The sequence below is a fragment of the Ptiloglossa arizonensis genome, chromosome 1 (genome assembly GCF_051014685.1).
Source record: "Ptiloglossa arizonensis isolate GNS036 chromosome 1, iyPtiAriz1_principal, whole genome shotgun sequence".
Taxonomy (NCBI): Eukaryota; Metazoa; Arthropoda; class Insecta; order Hymenoptera; family Colletidae; genus Ptiloglossa; species Ptiloglossa arizonensis.
The window spans coordinates 3293929-3309286 of record NC_135048.1 but is presented as its reverse complement, the minus strand read 5'-3'; the positions used below and the strand labels follow the sequence as shown (position 1 = coordinate 3309286).

Below are 15358 nucleotides of genomic sequence, written 5' to 3'. Positions count from 1 at the left end.
CTTTTCTTTTCGGTTACCCACGTTTTAATATTTACGATAGTGATCTTCATCTGTCTCCGAAGTCCATTACACATGGACGTGTAATGGAAGTATTGTAATTTTAATAAAATGCAGGTATTGCATTGTGTACCGTTGTGTACTGTTTGGGTCAATTTGACCCGAAAGAAGGTGTTTTACTTGTTATTTAAAAGAATGGAAATTTACTTTTTTCTGAATAGATTAATGAATCAATCACGATCCTTTTACGGCCAAGGATGTTGAAACGAAGCCTCGTGACACTGTGATCAACGAATCTTCTATTCTAAAATATTACGTACTAAACTGTTTTAAAGCTTGGAAGGTAAAAAACTGAAATGGAAGGTCAGTTAAGATTAACGATGATCACATAGCCACGTTAACGCAAGATAATTGACGGTTCGTCGAAATCAATTTCTTTACAGATGAAGAAATTGAAACAATAATAAGTTCAATGTTTGGATTTTGCATGAATTGACTAAAAAGATTTCAATGGACAAAATTTCAGCTTACAGTTCATTATTAAAATTACAGATAGTTGATTTTATATGAACCAACAAGGAATCAGAAATTAATTATTTACAAGAAATTGGCCCCAAAATAGGAAATGGCTATTACACATTTCAAACATTTTGTATTATTCCAAAAAGTGGAGTTGATGTTTGTGCGATAAAACTGGAAGTGTGTCTTTGCTTGTGATCTGTTATAAAAATAATTAGCACAGAACGATATTTCTAAATATCAATTGAAGCATGATCATTAGCGACGAGAAAGAGAATCAATTTTCAGTCTGATTACGCCAAATCTTTAGGTTTCTTTGACCAAGCAACAGAAATTATTATCGTTTAGTTGGAATATATAATATTACAATAGAACCTCGATAATAGAACAGGGACCTACTGTACTGTACTTTATTCCTCTCGCTTATCGTATTTTTCTCGTTCTTCCCATTTTCATTTGTTTCGATGTTTATTTAATAAATAATAATCCAAGAACATAAACGTCTAAGGAGTAAATTTAAATTTTATTGTTTCTAGTAGCCAAACGAAAATTTGTATAATATTATAACGGATATATAAATCGCTTAAAAGATGTCGAATAATAGTGGAACAAAAATGTGTATACACGTATCGTTTACTGGTACTCATTGTTTGTACAAACGTAATATCATAACCATATCTACTGCAACAAACAATTTTAACATTTTCAAAGGCCACGTGGTAGGGTTTACGTTGCATTGGTGAGAACCGTTTCATTTTTGAGACCGTCATTAAAGCGTTCAGAATTTGTCTATATTTTCAAGTATTTGGGTACAGCTAGACAGATTTTTTTGTGGAAAGAGTCTAGCCAAATCAGTTTCAACGGTATCGTAAGCCGACATGTGACGAAAAAACGTGAAGACCGTCTTGTAAGCGTTCCATAATGAGGAAACCGGCCCCAATTTTCATTGGCCTCGCCATGCTCCCACTTAAATACATATTCCTCTACGTATACTCGGACGAAAGTTGAAGTGGGCAAGTTGGAGCCGAGTTTGATTTTAAAAAGTTAAATTTTATCTAATCACACCCACAATTTATCGTGCCAAGAATATTGCACTCTTCAATTGTTTTACATTTCTTTGTTACCGTTGAATAAGTATTGCTTGAACGAGGACTCGTTCAAGTTCTCTATCATCGGTGAGAAAAACTAATTATCTGTTCTTTTCGGAGACTCCGTCTATATGAGCTTTGTGTCGCATCATCCTGTTTAAACAAATTGCAGAAAAATTTGAGAAGAAATTTTTCGTTGTTTTCAGATGCTGAATTGGACAACTTCGTGGGACAGGAATCTGTCAATTCGCACAATTCAACTTCACCTGTGATTCTGACTGATACGGATACTGCGTTCACACATATACCTCTACATTCCGAAGGCACGAAAAGTAAAAGTGCAGATAACCAGTCAGTGAAGCAAGGCTATCTCACTTCGATTCTTTCTTCTCTTCCGAATTTGACTTTATCGTCGATTACGAACGATTTAACGGAAACTCAAGCTAGCCAAGGCTTGGAGAACGTGTCCGGCGTACAAAATACGAATCCTCTTTATGTGCCTTCGCATGATAGTCGTGATTCTCTAGGAGATACGCCGCCTCCCGTAGTCCCAAATTTCCACGAACCTCGACGCTCGAATCTCGTGGGAGCCAGTGAGGTTTATACAGGAAACACTGTAAATTTAGCACCGCAACCAACTTTGCCGCCTACAATTCCCTCCTCGACCGATGGTAAATTTTCAAGTTTTTTTTCAATTTACAAAACCGTCTACAAGAGAAAATTGTACGCGTTGATCATAAACATGAGAAATATATTTCGTATCGGTTTTAATTTAATTTTTTTACAAGTATGATGCGTTGATCGCGGTATACGTATCTGAGACTTTCAAAGATTTTTAATCGTTCAACTTTTGATACACTTATTATATTGTAATCTTTTCACTCTTAATTGTCAGTTATATTTAAAATACACGTGTTTCGTCGTGACGATGTAATGCAACTAACTATTGTGTAGAGAATAGATTGTAAATTTGGACCAATTGTTAACGTTATTAAGATCAATTTAACGTCATGAAAATTTTTTAACTTTGTTATACTTGAATTATATTTCTATTGTATTTAAATGTATATAAATTGATAGAATGTTTTATAGCATTGGGAATTAAGGGTCACTTAATAGCAGGGAAATTAATTTGTTTTTATAGTATTTTAGATATTGCGAAGGTAAAACGAAGGTAAAAGTAACAATTGTTTATTCTGTGCAAACATATTTATCACTCCTATAAAATATGGTTGCTCGAAACTCACGATTTACCAGTTTTTTTTATAGCATCCATATATCTTAAGAATATTTTGAAGGTCATTTGCTTTTCAAAATATTTATGGCTGAGTCAGAATCCGAATGAAGCTTGGACATGAACCGTGCATTCTCACGTGTAGGTGCCGGATGATGCCATGTGGCTTGAAGTTGTGTACCTATTCAATTTTATACGATCTACCGTTCAGATTAGGTTCAGAAATTTAGAAAGAATAAATAGCCTGACGTTGCATTGTTTAAAGAACAAGTGAGATAAATTTTCGTGACTTCTTGTGGAAAGACTGCGAGGAACGAGTTAATTCCCTTCTAATATCCAATATGCTAATTAAAATTTGACCAAATATTCTATGAAAGTTATAATTAAGAATGGCACGATATATATACGTTTTCGTGAAATCAAAAAATTCGCAATTTTAGACAGTGATTAAACAGGTGCGGTTTCAGTATTTTTCAAATAAAGAAAGGAGAACTCGGTGTAAAAAATTTATCGAGCGAAAGGTAAGTTTATCGTAACTACTCCAAGTGTTAAAGTCATGGTTGAATTTTGGTGAAATTATAATTGCAAAATAATACAGAAACCGATTCGAGACATTTTAACCAGAAATAAGTGTAAGAAAGATCATCTTTTCCTAAGGGAAAAGGTTCAGTCATCTTATTGCACGACAGCAATCGCGCAAAATTGTGCATTATTCATTATTCGTACACAGTGATCAACAATAACGAATAAGTTTTTTATTCGGATGAATATTTATTTGGACGGTTTGCATAATGTGGATGAACGAATAAATTTGTTCGTTACGTAAGCAATAATACTATTTATACGTACGTGTACGTATGTTTGTGCGCAATATCTGTATGGTGTATAGGATATTTATCTAATACGTGTTGCATGTATGCATTAAGTCTTTGATGTATGTGCGCGCGTGCGCCTGTACGTGCATTGGGTGTGCTATTCTTGTAATGTTTGTGTTGTTTGATATTATGCGTACGACATACACCATACAATACACGACACACACGTAAGACATAACGTACTCTGTGCAACAAATACATTATACATTACATACAAAACAATGTCAAGAGCGGATATCACATATTGCCACATTTGTGCAACACGCACCGCTCAAGTGTCACATTCGCTTCACAGATCACATACATAACACAGATTTACACACCACAAGTGCAGATGCACGCGCACTTAAAAGGGAGCGTTATTGTTTATGTAATGAATATATATTTATTCAAAATAAATTTATAAGTCACTTATAAATATGACGTTATTCGTTATTTATATTCTAAATAAGATTGTGCTTAACGTTAGTCTTAGATGGTTTAGATACATTTTAGTAGAATTTCAACGGGCTCCCTTATTTTATTCGCCTTACTCGCTACACTTTTCTCCATAGGATATAGTTATTTGTTTTGCTCGACACTGTACAATATTTTCGCTAGGAACGTGACAAAGCTGTTCAGCAAAACATGTGTACATCGATGATGTCATTCTTGAGGAAAGCAATCAATAGTGTTTCAAGATTCCCTATGTGTATAGTTATTACGAAATAAATTAGGTATTTTGTAATAAGTGGTAAGAATTTTTTCATAATCTTAGAAAATGTAGTTCAACAGAATAGACAATTTTAAATACACAGTTCAATCATTATAAATAATTGCCTAAAAAGTTGAACTCGTTTACAATAGCGGAGGTTAAAAATGGTTACTTCAATTTTTATGAAATATTTATTTAAAAAATGCATACAAATGGTATACATGTACTTAATTTTGTTTTTCGTTTTTATAATAATGTCCAAGTAAAGCGTACATTATACATTTACCTTAAACATTAAGATCTTTAATACGTAATTCCATAATATATTTTACGTTGTAATATTCGGGGTCGTTATTAATATGTATTTGGTACAGAGTATGTGTATATATTTTGTTCTTTGAAATGTATCTTTTTCATAGAATACATATATGAAACGTAATGCCACGAAGTATGTAAACTACGTGCGAGTTATAATTTTTACGTGAATAAATGAACTAAGAAACGGGCACGGTGGCGATACTATAAAATAAATATCGAGTATTCGACTTTGTCGGTAACGGTTGCATAGGTCCGTTAATTGTTATTGCCAATTTAGCGGTATGTGAAAAGTGCACAAGCGTCAAAGACTTAACTCTGAATACAAAGCCATAAGTGATTCGATACGTTGATAGTACATATGAAGTAATACGATGTCCTTTGCTTTCTTTCAGGACAGATTTCGTACCGACTCGGCAATCAAAAACGTCTCAAATACGCACCGCCGCCCGATTTGACATCAAGCACACCGAAACAATATCCAGCCCCCGCTGTCGATTCGTTATTCAATCCGCAAAGTGTCCGAACGTCGACTATTTTCAATCCAAACGAATCCGTTGTTCCCGTTCAAAGTCAACGGTTGGTCGAAACACCAATTTCTACGCATTCGCCGTCGATACAACATTCGACGCCGGAGCAATTGTCCCAGGCTAATTCTCTGCAAGAGTCTTTCAGATCTAGTCCAACCGCGGTCGGGTTTTCTTGTAGTTCGACCGACACTCCGCGAAGCGTCACACCTCAAAGTCAAAACTCGGGTTACGAGAGCGTGCCACATTCTGGCAAACCGGGATTTTCTCTGTCGTCGTCCCAATCGATTCCCTCCCAAATTCTGGAACCCACAACACCGCAAAACACACCGGCCAACGTTTCGTTTCCCGGGTTCGATTTGTACGCGAGCCATCGAGATTTCTTAACGACGCTCAACTCGGAAAAGGAAGACGCCACGACAAAGAGTACTACGAACCAACCGGATCCGCGCATTCCCAGGGACAATATAGCCGCACCACCCGTTGAAGTTAAAGCCAACGTAACGTTCGCTCCACTCTCCGCGGTACAAGTGACGCAAAAATTGGAGCACCTGCTCGCCGAACTGAAAGAACACTCGCCGGATTCACTCGCAAGCGGAGCGACCAAACCTGAAAACACCGTAGAGACTCAAGCTGTCGTAGCTCCTAAGGATACAAAGTCAAACGACAGTGTAGGGAAGAGCGATACAGCGACATCCGATTCGTTAACCGATGCATTTTTTCAACCAGAGAGTTCCGAACCACCGACGATAATTCCTCAGGAGCCGCGTCCACTGGACGAAAATATTGATGCATCGAAAAGTCACGGTGTATCATCGAACGTGCCATCCTTCCAACAATATTTTCAGACACAATCTTTCGCGCCAGCTGCCGATTTCTTCGCGGATACGACATCGGTACAACAGAAATCGAGTTTGAACTACACCTCGGCCGAAGCTTCAGCCCCGAACACTTTTACCGATCCTTCGAAACCGTTCGTGCAGCACGCCAGTTCGTTTTTTCATACGTCGGAAAACGTCGATCCTTTCTCCGTATCTCAACAGAAAGAAAATATTGCGAACGCGCGGATCGATTTATTAGCAGCCAGTTCCTCGATAAACGATTCGCAGCAGCCACCGTCGAGTAACACGTTCGATTCCAAGTTCGTTAGTCCCTCGGTGGCTGTAACTCAACCATTGTGGGAGACCAACCAGATTCCTCGCGCGGATATTACGACTGAAACATGTAGCGCGACAGTTCAATCAGGACCACCACCTTTGTTTTACAATCCGGCGCAATTTCAAACCGAATTGCCCAAGTCTTCGTCCGCAAGGCATCCGTATATATCACCTTTCGCGCAACCGGTACCGAATCAAACTCAACATTACTTTGAGAATCTATCCGGACCAGTGCAAGTGCACGATACAGCGATCGGAAGCAATAATAGATACCTCGTCGCATCTCCTGTAACAACAACTGGACACGATCCGACGGGTTCGGCTACTCTAAGTCCGGTTCAAATGTCAATTAATCCTCTAGCTGGACGTCTAACCACAGATACCGTACCCCGCAGCTCTCAAAATTTGGTAAGCTACGAATTTATCAGTATTGCGCGGTAATGTACAGAACTTCTCTCCGAATTCAGAGACTTCGCGACAAATAAATTAATAAGTATTTCAATATCGCGAGGATTGTCCAATAAATAGAAATTAGTAACTTGGGGATAACTAGGAAATATTTTTCGTGTTTATTGAATTCTTCTCTGCACCTATTGAAAGGTGTACGGAACAAATTGCACTTGGCTGTTTAAAGAATTGAAGTTAAACTTGGGGACAAGGGATAATTATAAAGAACGTATAAATCAATTTCTACAGCCTTTTGAATCAAATTATTTCAGACGAACAAAGGATTACGATTTCAGGATTCTGCATATAAAGCGTTAAATATTTTGTCTTCGCGGACAAATACGTAAAATAGGTATCCCTTTTTCGTTCAATGGAGATTATTATGAAAACAAATTCAAACACTTGTAATTGCCAAAAGCGTCACAGAACTTAGAAACCTAGCAACAGTATTTGTTTTTCTTCTAAGAATAAATTATACGACATTCGTTACAAATTTCTGCATCAGAACGATAATCGTAATAAACACCCCAAGTAGAGTTCACGTTTGTTTGTGCTTTTATTTATTTGAATAAAAACTCTCGTGTATAAAAATGTATTAATTATTGTGCAACATACATCTATATGACATTATAATTTTATCTTAAAAGGAGTGAATTCAACTGGAAGACTTTTTCATAAGCTTTCCTTATAGTTAGCGTTGATTCTCTTACAATGTCTTCGTCAACTCTACAATTATTGCGATTAAAATTTCACATCGAGAAATTGATATATTTATTGCTTATTTCGTTCTGATTTTCGAAGTTTTTTAAATGTAGAATTACAAAAATTTAGTTTAAGATCACGTTTTTGACTAGCACGTTCGAAAATGTGTCATGTAGGTAACTATAATTTCTCTCCATTATACTTACGTGTGTGTGTATCAATGATGGCGAATTAAAAGTATTTTGCTTGATAAAATTATAAAAAAAAAAAAAGAAAGAAAACATTTAAGACTTTCGGATGCAAGTGACAACTCGAATCGCTGGAAGTATGTTTCAACGTTTTGACAGCATTATAGCCTTGTAAATGTGTTATCCGAGCGGCTAACGAAGCTATTTTATCGCCTATTATTGATTTACCATCACTGATCTGTACTTAGGTAATCTATACTTCACTAATTGTTATTTGTTCGTCTAAATTACAAATGTCACACGCTTATTTTATTTTCTGTAAATTTTCCGTGTAGCGAGTGTAAACGATGTATATTTGTCGTTTCGTAACAAATTTCAGAGCACTGGCACTTCAGATAAACGCATGCAGTACCGACCGGTATACCATCATTGGTTCTATCGTAAAGAGGTGGAGCACAAAGTGTTATGGCTTCCATTTTCTATGCAAGATAGCTTGCGTTTAGAAGAGGTGCATAATTCCACTGAAATAACCCCTGAAACTACAGTTGCCACGGACGGTGGTCGTTACGATGTTGACATTTTACGACGTCAAAGATCCTCTGTCTATTGGAGCGGGGCGTCGACAGAAGTGAGACGGTGTTCTTGGTTTTTTAAAGGGCCCGCTGAATCGAAATATATCCCTTATGATGAAAGCACTGCTGCGAAAATCGAGGAAGTGTATAAACAAGCGTGTCTCACGAACACCTGGAACCGACGAATCGATTTGAACAATGGAGAGTACATTATCATCTACAGTCTCACGGTCCAAAGTCATTATTCGACATCCAGTTCTCCAGAATTGGTGGCATCGTGGAGCAATACGGTAAATTTCCTTTAGTTGTTAATAAATTACGCGAAACAATTACGTGGTCAATCACAACGCATTCAAAGATTTACTGCAACGTCACCCGTTATGCAAAGTCAAACACTTGCACTTACTACCACGAATTAGAATGGTTCGTCTCTATTGATCAGAAACGGGAGATCGAGTCGCGATATTTAGAGAGACGTTACCAGAGATTAATAATTTCAACTAGGACACAACGTGTAGTTTAAATTAACTATTCGAGGTCTAGATACACCCTGGGCATATACCAATCGCTTTGTTATTAGAAACGGTTACAAAGTGTGGTTATTGTATAACCGTATACTATATGTTACATGCAATTGATCGTATGTAATTTTAACCATTAATTATTACATACAGATTTCGAGAATATATACCATTTTTAACATGTCTTACAACTTCGCATTAGAAAAGATTGTAAATGCAATGGATTATGATAATATGGAGAGAACGCATACACTTATGATGTAGCTTTGCAGATTTAAAGGTGGCTTTCATGTGTTAATCTCGTGTGGAAATTTTTTGTGGCAAAATTTTAATTGACATTTTAGTAGCGTTTATGCGCGGAAAGAAGAAAAAGAAAAGCGTCACAGTTGTAATAATAACAGATTTTTGTTTACGAAAAATACTCGGCTATTATGTAGGTACGTCAGTTTCATAATTATTGCATCAATAATTATCTCGTATTATCTATTGCGTCAGATGTTATTTAACACGTTTACACAATATGTAGATATTTTTTATCTATACACAGATAAGTCGTTATTATTACCCGGGACACGTAAATAAAATTCTTTTGTACTGGAAGAGTAATGTCTTTTTTCGTTGCCTTTGGACAAATGTAGTCTAACTAAAAAATCTACGGCAGTTAAAATAAGCTTAATACATATTACGATACTGCTGTGAAAAAAGAAATATATTTCCATTTAAAAATATAAAGATCATCTTCAAATATCCAAAGCGTTTCTGCTTAAAAGTTTGCGTTCAATTTATCTTACGTGGTCCTTAAAACCGTGCAACTTTTATTTAATTTATTTACCTTTAGAGATAATAATATTGATAGAAGAGAAGTTGTTAATTTTGGGTGACCTGTTTTCTATGTATAATGCGATCAATGATGTACTAGTTTGCAATTAATTGTTATTTTTATATTTTTGAAAAAGGCAAAGTAAGTACGATCAATGTAGCTAATGTGTTTAGTGTTTCGTCATATATTTCTTAATTCTTTGAGCACATAGTAATCTAATCTTATCCGAAATATAATCTTCTAGCGAAGGTATAATTAACAATCTGGATAATATACTTCTAAGACTACTGGCGTGAAAATTGCATTAATAATATTAATATTTTAAAATGAATTTAAAAAAAAAGAATAAAAAGGAATAACATTTGAAAGTGTTCTTAATGAAAAATGCGTTTCATAATGAAAAATTTGTTGATCTTATCAAAATTTTTATCAAAATTATATTAGTTTAATGGCTGTTTTGTGAAACACTTTGCAAAATCACGCTAAACATAAAACATTACTGTTGATCTAAAATATTGAAGTGTTTTCACTGTAAATTTGACCAAATCGGCCTACTTTAATTAATGTTATATCCAGAATTGTTATCTGCACTGATCATGCTTAAAATGTCGGAATTACCATTAAAAGATGTTCGGGTAGATGCTTTCACACGCATGGTGCTGTTGAAAATGTTCAATCATAATTTGCACAGGGTTCAGAGGACAGTACATATTTACAGGGTGCTGGTTGTAAGCCACGGGTATTAAAAAGAGGTCTCGACGAATTTCACATCGAAGATGGGGAACCTGAGAAAGTGGATCATCTTCTGTTTCTCGTTCATGGTATAGGAAGCGTTTGCGACTTAAAATTTCGAAGTGTGGAGGAAGTTGGTACGTTTTAAACGATTGAACAATTTTATACATGTTATGTAAATATATTTAAATGAACACACTTTATGATACAGATGTATTTGGCTAATATTGGCGCATTTTGATTGCTTATTAGCAATGCTAATTATTTGGCTAATATTGGTTTGTCAATACAGGGTTCGTTATTCTTAAAATATTTTTTTTCTTTTAATATTTTGAATAATAAAATAAATGTTGTATACTATGGGTACGTAGATAGTACAATTTTCAAAAGTCTGTGAAAGAAGTACTAGTCATTTTTCCTGTTCTTTACGTATATCCCTAAAGATAATAATTTTTAGAGAGGAAACACTATCAAAATTGTACTCTCCACGGGTGGAAACAATGAAACAGTTAAGATACTCTGTTTCGTGTTTTGACAATATATTTATGTCGAAGAGTGCACTTCATGATATCGTGTATTGTTTTCACTAAAATTTATGAAACATACAGGGCTATCCAAAGAAAGAAATCAAAAAGCTTAACATATATCTAGAAAGCAACTCAGTTAAAGTAATTGATCGCTCTAGTAAAGAATGTGACTCACTTCCATTTATTTGTTAAATGTTCGTACATAAAGTCCACACATACAATATTTGATGCATAGAGGCACGATGTTATTCTATTAAAGTTGACTTGTGCATCTATGGTAATTGATTATTCTTCGCCTATTTTTCTAACTATTACAAACTCAATCGCTTATTTTTTATATAAGTAGATACACGCCAGTTAGTTTTGAAGAATTATAAGTGCCTTCGATACAATTAAATTTTATTCGATTAATTTTTCACCGAAATATTGAAGATACGACATGCATGTATAATAATATGCGTTACATTATTACAGTTGATGAATTTCGAAACATATCGCTGCAATTGGTCCAGTCCCATTATCGCACTGCCAGTGAACAGAGAATTGTGAATAGGATAGAAGTTTTACCAATTTCTTGGCACACGACGCTTCATTCCGAAGACACTGGGATCGATAAGAAATTACAAGCCATCACGTTGGAGAGTATACCTAAGCTGCGACATTTCACCAATGACACACTGCTGGATATACTTTTTTATACTAGTCCCGTGTACTGCCAAACCATAATGCAAACAGTTGGAAGCGAGGTGAACAAGCTGTATACTCTTTTCAAAGAGAGAAACCCGGATTTCAATGGAGAAATTTATCTGGGTGGTCATTCGTTGGGTAGCTTGATTTTATTCGATCTTCTGTGTCATCAGAAACCACTATCGGACGACGTTCCGAATGCTAATGACACTGAAACGAGCGAAGAACGAGTAAGTACATATATTTACTTATTTTTTTACGAAAGAGAAAAACTGCAAATTATTAATCAAGATGTGAAAAACACTTACTATGATATTTTTAATACCGAATTAAAATTATTCTAAACGATAATGCTTTTAACTTAAATGTGAGATTATCTCTAGCGGTTACTATAGCATATATTTTACTAATCGCTTAAAAATAAAGTGACTTTGCCATAAGAAATGTATCTCTAACCTTTTAAAAATTTGTCCAGTATGCAAACTAAATACATTTTTTAAAACTAATTTTAGCGTGTATACTGAATACGTTTTTTAAGTAATTTTAATATGTATAGTTTTTAGAAGGATTTTTTTTTATTGCAGAAGGAGGAAGATATTGATCCTTCTAAATTATTACCCGAACGAGTCCTAAAGAGACGTCTTAGTAAAAAAATAAGTTATGTGATAGGCGCTGCTGGAACGGGTCAGCCTTATATACGTTATCCACAATTGAATTTTCACCCACGTGCCTTTTTCGCCCTTGGTAGCCCAATTGGCATGTTTGTAACTGTTCGAGGCATTGATATGCTCGGGGAAGATTTTCTATTACCGACATGTCCGGCTTTCTTCAATATATTTCACCCGTTCGATCCTGTAGCCTACAGAATCGAGACTCTCATTAATCCGGAAGCTCGCAAATATAGACCAATGTTAATTCCACATCACAAAGGAAGGAAGAGAATGCATTTAGGTAAGTATTCGATCGGATCGCATTGCGTTTTAAAAGTTCAATACTCTTATTGCGTTATTTTACTTGTAAAATATGCCAGTTTATTAACCTTTAATACATTCCCTGATGCATATGCCACGGTTTTACTTAGTTTACAATAAAAAACGAACTTAAAAACGACACGATACACAGGGGAGGAAAGCAGATGTTTAAAATTCTCTTACTCTCGATTGCCTTGTATTTCCTAAATTATTTAAGCTAAAATGTTCTATAATGTTGATAAAATGTATTATTTAGTTAATAGTGCATGTATCATAGGAAATATTCCTACCCGTTTATACTAAATGAGTAATAGAACAGTGTCTCTCAGAGATCAAGAAGTCCAGGCTGCTTAACTTTTACAAGCTTCGAATCTATTAAAAGAAGATTCGTCTCTAAAGATCACCTCGTAGAATGTGAAGTCAGGGCCAAATGGCGCTGGTTCGTTTCCCCCTGCGACAGGACTCGAGTTTATAATCAGTAATTTTTAACTGTAGCTACAGAAATTCATTTTGATGTACTATGGATAATTTCACGTTCGCGGTTTTATCTTCCTTCAGATTTGATGAAAGGTGTTCGTAAACCGCTAAATCTAGTTTACGAATACCTTTAAGACCATCTTTTCGATATTTTACGCTACCACGGCGAATGCAACAATTATATGCGTTTCTGTATGGAAACGTGCGACTACGAGTAGGCACATTTTACACGCATGTCTCTTTAATGGTTTAAGTTAATTAAAATGATAATGTTTGAATAAAAAAAATTCTCAATACACTTAATAATATCGATTAATTTCACCGTGCAATGTTTTTTGCGTTGTAGAATTAAAAGAAACAATGGCACGCGTTGGCGCAGATCTGAAGCAAAAGTTACTGGATTCCGTCAGAAGCACATGGAATTCAGTGTATCAGTTAGCTTTGTTTCATAAACCGGATAACAGTGTACTCGAACGGGAAATTGACAAAGTTGTCGAAGAGCAATTACAACAAACGCCAACAGTGCCCGAACAACAAAGTAACGACGATGGTGGCGCTGATTTTAAAGTGGGAAAGTTAAATGGTGGACGAAGAGTAGATTATGTTCTCCAAGAAGCACCATTTGAATACATTAACGAGTACATCTTTGCTTTGACAAGTCATGTCTGTTACTGGTTAGTATGGTTTTGACATTGTATTGCACATCAATAAAAATGTTGAGATTCACACATTGTCTACGATAGGCTTCTCATAAGGGGTCCAATGATGGACGTTAACGAACTCAATTAAAATATTTAAAATAGAGAAAACCTTCATATCAAGTCATCTGATAAGTGGTGTTGTTACTTATCTTGTTTCGAAGAAATGGAAAATAAAAATAAATATTATACTACTGTGTGTATCAGACAAAGGAATTGATTTTGAAAAAAATAATCCTTTCACTGTAATATTTTCGTTTGAAATTTCATTATTGTAATATATTCGTATGTTTAATCAAACGCAACGACAGTATTGTATTATTTTAAGTATCCAATATTGTATATAAAGTGTAAACTCATTTTGCATATTACAATTCTTTGTATCTATTTAGGGAGTCCGAGGATACTATGTTGATGATTTTAAAGGAGATATATGGTTCTGCGGGTATCCAAACAGATGCTAAACTTCCTCAACAGACATTATCGATAGAGCGACCATCTTCTTCTCCCTCTTTGATATCATTAGGATCGACATCTTCTAAAGTTGATGCAATCTCACCCGTACCTCTTGTTGGGATGAATCCTGCTGCACCCGTCTCGGAGAAACTATTTGGACCTCCGCCGAAGAGTGGATTTGTTAAGAAGTCATGATTAAGAAAGAATTATCCAAGTCTTGAAAGATTTAGCTAATTCAGAGTTCGAGGTGACGGTGAATAATTAATCACAGTTGATCAGGTTGATACGGACATTGTACCTGACATTAATACGAGTTATAGACTACTTGGACATTGAAATCAAATTTTTTTCTTTCTATGAAAGTTCTACTAGGATACTAGTACTACTGAGTCTATTGTAGCGTTCTAAAACTTTATCCTAACGGATTGTTTCCTCGTGTGATTTGAACGGTGAGTGATTAACCTTCTTTCGACAACCGGCCTAGGCGACTTATTTTATGCACAAACTAACTAAAATCACATTGCGTAACGGGAAATTGAAATTAATTACAAAAATTCAATTTTACGTACAAAATGGAAATTTTATAACGTTGAAGTATGAATTTCACTAACTGACCGGTAATCGTGTTTCACGCTTGTTATTAAGAACGTAATTTACGTAGACTATCGCGGACAAAGTGAGCAAGAATTGTGCATTATGAGAATTGAGGCCGTACGTTCTCAGATGTGCAAGATGTTTAATAAAATACTGTATTCTTTTACTTGAAAGCCTTTTGTACCTTCTTAAATCATTCCTTTTTTATATCCCGTACTATTATTGTACATACATTTCTAATTTCGATTTTCATTAGTATTCCTCTTATATAAAAGCATGTACGAACAAAAATGAATTTTACTGAAATTGAATGAATTTGATTAAAAAATTAAATTTTATATTTTTAAATGGATTACTACATTTGCCATTTACGAATATTGGTAAAAGAATTCTTTTACATAATGCGGTTGTACGTACACTTTAAAACTTTCGGAGTTTACATAGTATGGTTTTAGAAATTATTTTTTGTGTAAATATAATAGTCTAATGTAATCACCTTACAGCATAACATACTGTAAGTTGCCTTGAATAAAAGTAATTGAAACGACCATTGACAAAAT

General features: G+C 35.1%; 1 protein-coding gene across 3 annotated transcripts in view; it reads left to right on the top strand.

Annotated features, from left to right (window-relative positions):
• The window catches only part of LOC143152776 (uncharacterized), a 42278-nt gene extending 27314 nt beyond the window's left edge, over positions 1 to 14964 (top strand). For 2 of the 3 annotated variants that reach the window (XM_076323279.1, XM_076323261.1), the window contains exons 2-9: positions 1811 to 2275; positions 5118 to 6814; positions 8123 to 8605; positions 10348 to 10525; positions 11390 to 11832; positions 12187 to 12553; positions 13397 to 13724; positions 14141 to 14964. In XM_076323279.1, coding sequence (XP_076179394.1) covers positions 1811 to 2275; positions 5118 to 6814; positions 8123 to 8605; positions 10348 to 10525; positions 11390 to 11832; positions 12187 to 12553; positions 13397 to 13724; positions 14141 to 14399 — 4220 coding nt within the window. In that variant the 3' untranslated portion in view covers positions 14400 to 14964. The remainder of the gene's footprint in view (positions 1 to 1810; positions 2276 to 5117; positions 6815 to 8122; positions 8606 to 10347; positions 10526 to 11389; positions 11833 to 12186; positions 12554 to 13396; positions 13725 to 14140) is intronic. The other variant, XM_076323270.1, reaches the window with a different exon arrangement.
• The last annotated feature ends 394 nt before the right edge of the window (positions 14965 to 15358 follow it).